General features: G+C 53.0%; 1 protein-coding gene across 1 annotated transcript; it reads left to right on the forward strand.

Annotated features, from left to right (window-relative positions):
* Positions 1 to 4,776: 4,776 nt before the first annotated feature.
* Positions 4,777 to 8,206, forward strand: LOC133625020 (basic proline-rich protein-like). The gene is made up of 4 exons (XM_061991423.1): positions 4,777 to 4,781; positions 4,890 to 6,196; positions 6,946 to 7,473; positions 8,112 to 8,206. Exons 1-4 carry the CDS (start codon positions 4,777 to 4,779, stop codon positions 8,204 to 8,206), a joined length of 1,935 nt encoding a protein of 644 aa, XP_061847407.1.
* Positions 8,207 to 9,318: the final 1,112 nt, after the last annotated feature.

The following is a 9,318-nucleotide window of genomic DNA, read 5'->3' on the forward strand; positions in this document are numbered from 1 at the left end:
CTGCACTTGAATGTAGGTGCAGTGAGCAACTGAACAATCTTTTAATTAACAAAAATCAGTGTAAAACAAGCACGTTTCCAACAGTACTTTGTAAGATTCAAAGATCATTTTAAAAGGATACACAATTTAAAGATAAAACACATCATCCTCTGCTAGTTCTGTTTTTCTTTCTGCTTCACATTTGAAGTACTTGGCTCCCAGTTTACTGTCAGCATGGGCATATCGACCTTGCCACAGACTGATTTGCTACACAGCAAATGAAACTGTGAGAAAACCACCTTGTGACCTTATTATTTGTTTTCAGATGGAATTTTCTTTGTGTTTTTAAAATTAAAGAGTATCAGTACTTACTAAGGAAAAACTCTAAAAGCTACAATTCTGAAGTCACAGATATTTTTCAGAGCTCGATTATGGATTTATTTTGTAGTTAATTCTATGAGAAACTATATAAAAATAGATATACACATACAGTTAGGTTTTATTTCCTCACTGGAAAACTATTTGCAAACAAAACAATGCCAAATAAAGCCCTGAAAAAGATACACATTAAAGGCCAAATTAAGAAAGAGCCATTATGGCAATGAGGTGAATTCAATATTTCACTTTTTAGTTTAAAAATAAATGCTGTTTCTTCCATTCCCCTAATTACACTAAGCTGAGTGTTTATTGCTCATGTTCAATGTAGACATGGTACATTTTTAATCCAGAATTGTACATTTTTTTTCCCTCAATGCATAACCATCTGTACTGTAAACAAATGGTACAGCTTACCTCTTTTGTTTAGGCTGCAAAAGTACTCTAAGCAATTAAGACTTTAACATCACCCTCTCAAAAGTGATGGCACTGCAACAAGTTTTATTTTTAAAAATACATTCTGTGGGTTTTCATTTGTTTCTGTAACAACTTCTTTAGTACAGTTTGTTCAGACCTCCTTTCTGAAGGTTTTTTAACATCAACCTCGTACTTGTTTTCACAGAGCTTACACAGCATGGGATTTTTGCTTTACGAACAAATAAGCCTTTTACCTACAAAATACAGAATCTTCTTTCTTGCTTTTGGTTTGTAAGATTTGTTGGGTTTTTTTTTTTAATCACTGAATTATTACTTGAGAGCATTTTACAGTCATTTATCTTTTGTGACATGATCAAATACTGCTATGGATATTGTGTATTAAAGCAACCAAAGCAAAGCTTATAAAAGTAAAATAATAGACGAGTGAGTGTATTTTAAACACCAATATTCACTTTCCTACAATGATGAATGGTTCAGGGTGTATGGCATTTCTCTTATTCTAACCAGAGTGGACAGCAGTCCTGCACATCATACCTTCTGCCTGAGTCACTGTTTCAAACCACTGAACAAATAAAGTCATACAATGGCCATTTCTAAGAGACTTTAGTGCAGACAGGTCCTTCACTCAAACCAGACAAAAACCACCCAAAACACAGGAAGATCTAACAATTCTCAGTCTCTAAAACCAAAGATGCAAATCTTTAACTGTGGTGCACACATCACTATTTGAAGCAGGTACAGGAGACACGGTGCTTGAAAGAAAAGCAAAACCCTGGGGTGTGATTCAAAACCAGCAGTGAGTGTGCAAATTTCAACAGTGTAATTTGTGGGTCTTATCCTTTGATGTTGCAATACTGAATGTGCTGTAGGAAATATAAAATGCTACCCATAGAATATTTATTAAAAACCTTTAGAATATTACCAAAACATAGTTTAGTGTGAGTATGATCCTATAAACACTGTTAAAGATCCTGAATCTGAGGGGAGGAATATTACACTGCATGTTACAAAATGATAACCACACACACATACTGGTAAAAACAGTCGGGGTTTTGGGCTGTATATTTACTGTACAATGACAGGGAGAATGCTGCAGACTGGAAGCAGGATTTTTAGGAAGGGAAGTGCTTTGCTAGAAATAAGAAGTATGTGCACGAGTTCCAAAGTGCACGGACCTGCAGTTTAACTTTACTGAAATCACACCATGCATCATTGGGAATGACCTCGTTCTTTGCTCACTGAGAAAGCAGAAAATGGCTCCACACTCTTCCCTTTGCTGCCAAGCACAAATTCTAAATACAATTTCAGGTTATCAAATGCTAAACTAAGGAACAGTTTTAAACATTTAAAAATAGATTGATTTTTTTATCAGTAGCAGTAGCACAGATAGTTCCCTATTACAGCCACACTCGAGAAAAGAGGGAATTGTGTACATCTACCTCCATTTCTCTGTTGAAACCGACTAGTTCAATATTAGGGTCCTCATTTTTCTGTATAATTAAGCTTTTGTTCAACGGTGAAAACACTAGAAACTGATTGCTTGAAAATGAGCTGCATGACCTTTGTCCCCGTTTCTCACCCCTGACCTTTGATTTGAAGCCCCTGCATAACAATTTATTCTATTTTTAGAAACAGAATGCTAAAAAGTCCATACATTTTAAACATTATTATTCTCCCATGTGAAACACATCAGGGTTGTGTTTTTCTGTCTTTTTTTTCAGCCTCTCCACACCAAACCAGAGTAGCATGTTTGCTTTTTTTTAATTGGAAACACCCACTGTGCAATTACAGAACATGAACACTTGTCTCTGGGGTGAAAAAAACAGCTTTTTTTTCCTTTTAATGTACTGGGTATGCTGAAGGACATTAAAGTGAACTTAGGAAAGAAATAAAAGAGTCATCTACATTGCATGCACTTTAAAATGTATCTGTCTTTTCCTACAGAGAGAAAGAAAGGAAAAAAATGTCTTGTGCCTGTGTGCATACAGCTGATAATGGATACTTGTTTTTCTCCTGAAGCATCCCCGTACCACCTACCACTGGTGACTGTGTTCGCATGGATGACGTGCTGTTTGGATATTACCTTTCAGAGTGTCCTTTCATAAACTGAGCCTGTGGTTAAAAATAGCAAACAGCAAGTTCCTCCCTATCTGCGCTTCCATTTTCTACATGTAACACTATGCTTTGCAATTTGCTTTCAGTTTTTGGATATATTGTTTTCTCTGGTGGAAGGGCCCTTTTTCCATGGGGGAAAGTCTCCCATGGATATCACTGCCAGCATGCAGTACCGGAGCGATTACAAGTGCATGACACAAAAGCTTTAGGTGAAAGCATTTCCCTACCGTGACCCCCCCTCCTTGTGTACGACGCAAAAATACAGGCGACGACTCCGCGGCGACGACAGGACGGGCAAGGGGCGGCCGCCCCGCCCGCCCCTCGCCCCCCGGCCGCGGAAAACATGGCTGGCGGCCTTCAGCACCACGGACAGCGCCTCGCCTCGCCGCGCCGGCCGCAGGAGGGGCCGCAGCCCCGGCCCCGCAGCTCCGGCCCCCGCCGCGCAGCTCCGGCCCCGCAGCCCCGGCCCCCGCCGCGCAGCTCCGGCCCCGCAGCCCCGGCCCCCGCCGCGCAGCTCCGGCCCAACACACGCCGACCCCGCCGCCCTCCCTGCCCAGGGAAAGATGTCTCCTTGGGAAGCTATCCCCCACCCACAGCGCTCCGCGATGGCAACGCCTGCCGCGGCTTGTAAGTTGCGATTGGAATAGAAGGCTAGCTGGGAACTGGAGCAAAAGGAGAAGGCACTGACACTTTAACCGCTTGGGGTTTAAAAACTCATTTCTGCGCCTGAGGATGCGATTGGAAACAGCTGGCAATAGCTGAGGCTGCAGCCCTGCAGGCCTAGGAGGGAGAGGGTTTGGTGCATCCTCCTTCATTTACTTATCACCATTTTTCCTCTTCTCAAGTTTTAAATACGTGCCAGCTAACACATTTTCAGATTAAAAGAAGGCTGGATAGAACTGAGACACCAGCACCCGCCTGTCACAGGATGTATTTCAGAGCGCAGTGGGAGACAGCTATTTTTGTCATACACACTCAAGCAGATTTTCTACTACAGCTGCATTTTTTGCAACTACTTATATGGAGCAAACATCAGCCCTAATCACTACTTGTGCCATTACATGCACGATTTGTTTCAGTACAGCAGAGGAAACTTGGCTTCCTGCTGTATTAATAATTAAGGTCATAATTTAATTCAATATTGATTCTTACTACTCTATACCAAGGGGAAAACCCATCACTGTTCATAGGATGATGCCTTGGATGCATATCTTACAAATAGTTTCCTGAACGAGCTCATCAGTGTTGTCTCCTCTTAAGCTTTAAGGTTGTTTTCAGTGTGTTTTAAAAAAACCACAAATGACTTGCAGTTTTGTAGAGCACAGCACATGGGAATCGATGCAAGAGTAAACATGCACTACTGCATTTCAGTACAATAGGATATACCTAGCTACCAAGGAAACTACACACAGCTGCATTTAAATGAATGACAACCAAATTTAACTGTAATTATTGCCTCAGCATCTGGCGACTTGCTCGCGACAGGACGTTTTTCAGCACCTGCAATTATTCATATTGTTTCTACTCAAGATGTGATATTGCAAACCAGGCTACTAGATGGGGAGAAACTCCCCAGCCCCGTGCATGGCCTGTTTACAAACCACAGCAAGTTCAGTTATGTAAGGAAGGAGCACCAAGTCTGCAAACACAATGGACGAGTGCACGGCTATTGTGTCCCATCGCTGTAAGAATATAACACGTAATCAACTCAACTGCTAAAAACCGGTGAGAGAGAAACAAGTAAATGAATCAAATACCTTACTACGTGTATCAGATTAAAACGGGCAATTCCCTCGTGTTAAAGCAAAAACCCCCACGTTACAAAAACTGAAATGAACCTCGAGGTTTTAGATTTATTTAGCTACGCCGATGTCGTATTTAGTCACGGCTCGGGCGAGATATTTACGTGCATTTCTGCTGTTTGCTTATTGCTAGGTTAATTTAGTCGCTGTTGATCTGACCCGCTGCATGCTTCGCTGTAGCCTCAGCCCAACACCCCGGCATGCAGCCACCACCCGGTATCCAGCCGGTGGGGGCGAAGAAGCGCCCGAACCGACTCCGCCGCCTCTCCCCCGCGGGCGTGAGACCAGACCAGGCGTTTCGGAGGCACTTCTGCACTTTTATTTGTTCTTCCTCGCCCCGCGTCCCGCCGGCAGCGGTAACTCCGCGTCAGAGCCGGCCGCGAGCGTTACCCGGCGAGCCCCCTCCCCCCGCACGGGCCCTCTCCGCGCAGCCCCGCGGGGCGGCCGCCGGCGGGGGCGGGCAGCGGCCGGGCGCGACCCCGCGCTCCCCGCGGCGCGGCAGGGAGACATTCAAAATGGCGGCCCCGCCACGGCGCAGCGTTTGAGCCCCCCGCACCGCGCACACGCCGCCGCGCGCGACGCCCCGCGCCCCCTCCCACCGAGCGGCCGGACCCCGCGCCCTGCGGGGCGCACCGCCGCCGCATCCTCCCCGCTCCTCGGCCGCCCTCAGGCCGGGTCCCGGCGCCGCCGTCCGCGCACTCTGCTGCCGGCCTTGCCTTCCGCCGCGCCGGTCGGTCCCGGCCCGCGGCGCCCGGCCGGGCGCTCCCCGCCAATCCGGCGGCGGCAGGGCGCGGGCCGCCCCCTGGCGTCGGGCTGCCGCAGCGGCCCCGCGGCCGCCGCCCGCCCGTTGCCTCGCCCCCGGGCGGCGGTGCCGGCGGCTCCCGGCCCCGCACCCCGCTCGGCGCCGGGGACAGGCTCCGTCCCTTCGCCCGTCCCTCTACTACGGCTGCCGTCGTCGTCCGTGTTTGACGTGCGGCCGCTGCCCGCCGCACCCTTCCCCGCCCCCCGCCCTCGAGGGGGAGCCGCGGCTCAGGTGCTGACAGCGGCTCCCCTCGAAGGCAGCGGCGGAGGAGGGGGCGCGGAGCGGCGGCCGAGGGAAAAAAAGGTGCGAACCCGGAAGTACACCCGCCACGCCGCCGCCCGCAGCGCAGGGAAACACCCGCGCCCGAGCACAACAATGCGGGGCCGCTTCGCCTCCGCTCCGCCCCAGCGCAACTTTTCGCTCCGGCCTCGGAAAGAAACCCGCCCGCCCGCTCCCTCCCCACAGCCGCGGCGGGACACGGGCCCGCGCACGCCCCGGCAGGTGCGGCGCCGGCGGCGGGGCGAGACCCGCGGCGGAGGAGAGGTGAAGGGAGCTCGCTTACCTCCCGCGCGCCATGGTGGCCGGGCTAAGCGGGGCTGCGCCGGCGGCTGCCGCGGTGGCGGAGGCGAGCGCAGGGGCCCGGGGTCACGCAGCCCCACCGACGGGCGACCCCCGCGGGAGGAGGGTGGGGGGGGAAGGAAGGAGCGGGGGAGGGGGGGGGTTTGCCTTCCTGAGCCCGCCGGGAGGATGGAACGGAGGAGGTGGAGAGAGGCGAGCCGCAGCGGCAGGAGGGCTCGGGCGGTCGCTCACGCCGAGGAAGGCGACGGCGGGCGGACACGGCCCCAACGCCGGCTCACGCCGCAGCCGCCGCGCACCTGCCCGCCGCCCTCCCCGCTGGCGGGCGGGCGGCTGCCCGGCGGCTGCGCGCGGGGGCGCTCGAGGGCAGCGCGACCCAGCGGGCGGGGAGGGGCGGGGCCGCCGCCCGCCCGACCCCCGGGAGCCGCCTTCCTGGGCTCAGCCCCCTCAGCACCGGGAGTCGCCTTCCCGGGCTCAGCCCCCTCAGCGCCGCCCGCCCGACCCCCGGGAGCCGCCTTCCCGCGCTCAGCCCCCTCAGCAGCGTCCGCCCGACCCCCGGGAGCCGCCCTCCCGGCTCAGCCCCCTCAGCGCAGCCCCTTCAGCGCCGCTCGACCCCCGGGAGCCGCCTTCCCTCGCTCAGCCCCCTCAGCACCGTCCGCCCGACCCCCGGGAGCCGCCTTCCCGCGCTCAGCCCCCTCAGCAGCGTCCGCCCGACCCCCGGGAGCCGCCTTCCCGGGCTCAGCCCCCTCAGCACCGTCCGCCCGACCCCCGGGAGCCGCCTTCCCGCGCGCAGCCCCCTCAGCTCAGCCCCCTCAGCTCAGCCCCCTCAGCTCAGCCCCCTCAGCTCAGTCCCCTCAGCGCCGCCCGACCCCCGGGAGCCGCTTTCCCTCGCTCAGCCCCCTCAGCACCGTCCGCCCGACCCCCGGGAGCCGCCCTCCCGGCTCAGCCCCCTCAGCGCAGCCCCTTCAGCGCCGCTCGACCCCCGGGAGCCGCCTTCCCTCGCTCAGCCCCCTCAGCACCGTCCGCCCGACCCCCGGGAGCCGCCTTCCCGCGGGCAGCCCCCTCAGCTCAGCCCCCTCAGCGCCGCCCGACCCCCGGGGAGCCGCCTGCCCATGCTTAGCCCCCTCAGAGCCGCCCGCACGATCCCCGGGAGCCGCCTTCCCGCGCTCAGTCCGCTCAGCGCCGCCCGACCCCCGGGAGCCTCCTGCCCACGCTTAGCCCCCTCAGCGCCGCCCGCCCACCGGCAGCCCCCTCAGCGCCGCCCACCCTCCCCCGGCGCCGCCTTCACCCGTCTGGGCTTTGTGTTTCCCCGCCGCCCCTCTCCTGCCGTGCCGGTAGAGCGCGGGCCCGCGCCGCCCAGCAGCCCGTGGACCCCGGTGCGCAAGGGTACGAAGGCCGCTTCCTTTGGGTGCCAGCCTGGAGGGCCCCGCTCACTTCATCCAGCCACCGGGCCCCATCCCTGGTGTTCGAAGGAGGCTGTTGGTCTCGTGGCTGTGTATGGTGGGGGTTGCACTTGGCTCCACCGCCCCGAGGACCAGCCTCATCCTGTGTAGCATGTCCAGTCCAGATCTGGTGCTGGCAGGTGAGCTTTCACTCTCATGTGGAGGATCTCACACTGTTTAACACCAGCTTAACCTGCTGTGGCTGTGACCTGCTGGTGGTGGGTCTCACGATGTGCTGGCCACATCCCCAAACCAGGCAGGCTTATAGTTGTACAGACAGCTTGTCCTGAGCTTACTCATTCCATCTTGCACCACGATCCTGTTCCTTTCCCAGCACGTGAGACTTTATTAATCCCAAGGCTTCACCTTTCTAGATAATTCTGTGACATAACCCACAGAGTCACCCAGCGGTAGCTCACATACAGTCATAAACGTGCTTCACCCGAGTGTGTGCAGTGCGTCGTTCTAGACATAGCAGTGTTAACAAAGCTTAATTACCCATGGATTAACTCTCCACATCGGTTTTTTTCCTACCCATCCTCTACACAGGCTCCAACAGTCCCCACTTCCTCCATGCCGCAGCAAAACGGAGTCGGCTCCCAGCGGTGTGCGCCCTGCCAGGCTCACCAGGCGTTTGTGATGAGGACAAGCTGACTGCCAAGCCAAGCAGGAGGTGAAGTCATGCTGTCCTTCCTCTGGTAGGGACACAGAGTAGCATTCTTCATGACACTTAGTATTTTTGGGTCCTTCGTGTTGGATTTGGCTGGAATTGTAGAAGAGGTACAAAAATAGTTTGGGAGCAAAGAGATGGATAACGAATTGCATTACAATTGCGTTTTCTTAGCCTGTGATTCAGCAAGCTCTGGAGCCTCTCAAGCCTTCAAACACCGTGCCTTACTTAGCTGAGAAAGGTCTTGTGGTGGACAGAGAAATAATTTCAGGGCTCAGGAGAGAGTGTTATGCAGGGAGTCACCAAATGATGCCATTCCACTCAGACACGTCTATGTGCGGCCCTAGAAAGCGACTTTGTTCATGTTTCCCAGACAAGATTTCAGTAGCTGTTATTCCTGATGTTTATTACTTAAAATTTAGTGTGCACTATGTGTGTGTGTGTATGTAAATCTAGCTGGGTATATAGCTATATTACCCTCCCACAGCTCTCACTATATTTTGCTAACAGTTTGTGAATGGGTGATCTTTTCTGAAAAACAAACAATCAAAACCAAACCATGGTCAGAACTTGATTTGTCATTTAATTCTTTATTTCTAATAGATGAGGGAGAGTTCCTTCCTGGTTCTTGGCATTTATACTGAGCTATTTTAACCGACCCACATGCTTTGGATTTGTACCCTCAGCATATGACATGATCTAATTTATAGCAAGTTGGTATAAAATAAGTTCTATGTGGAAGATAAGCACAATGGAGCTCTCTCAGAAAGTAACTGAACTGCAAACAGTTTGAAAGGCTGTTGGAAACACTGCATGGGCTTTTTTATTACTTTCAGTTTTTCAGCTTTTTTTTTTTTTCCTGGGCTTGCTCACAGGGTGTTCCCTGAGAACTTGGTGATGAAGGAAAAAGTGAGGCTGGGACGTCACTTCTTTCTGTTGTATCCAGTGACAGGACAAGGGGTAACAGAAAGAAACTGGAAAACTAAAAGTTCCAGCTAAACATAAGGAAAAACTATTTCACTGTGAGGTGAGGGAGCCCTGGCCCTGGCTGCCCAGGGAGAGTGTGGAGGCTCCTTCTTGGGACTGAACACGTTCCTGTGTGACCTGATCTAGGTGACC

This window comes from Colius striatus, chromosome 2 (genome assembly GCF_028858725.1).
Source record: "Colius striatus isolate bColStr4 chromosome 2, bColStr4.1.hap1, whole genome shotgun sequence".
NCBI lineage: Eukaryota > Metazoa > Chordata > Aves > Coliiformes > Coliidae > Colius > Colius striatus.

Bases quoted from the DNA above. Each gene is read 5' to 3' on its own strand.
- LOC133625020 (XM_061991423.1), top strand. The intron at 6,197-6,945 runs GTGGGGGGGGAA...CAGTCCCCTCAG, and splicing joins GCGACCCCCGCGGGAGGAGG to CGCCGCCCGACCCCCGGGAG. The intron at 7,474-8,111 runs GTACGAAGGCCG...TCCATGCCGCAG, and splicing joins GTGGACCCCGGTGCGCAAGG to CAAAACGGAGTCGGCTCCCA.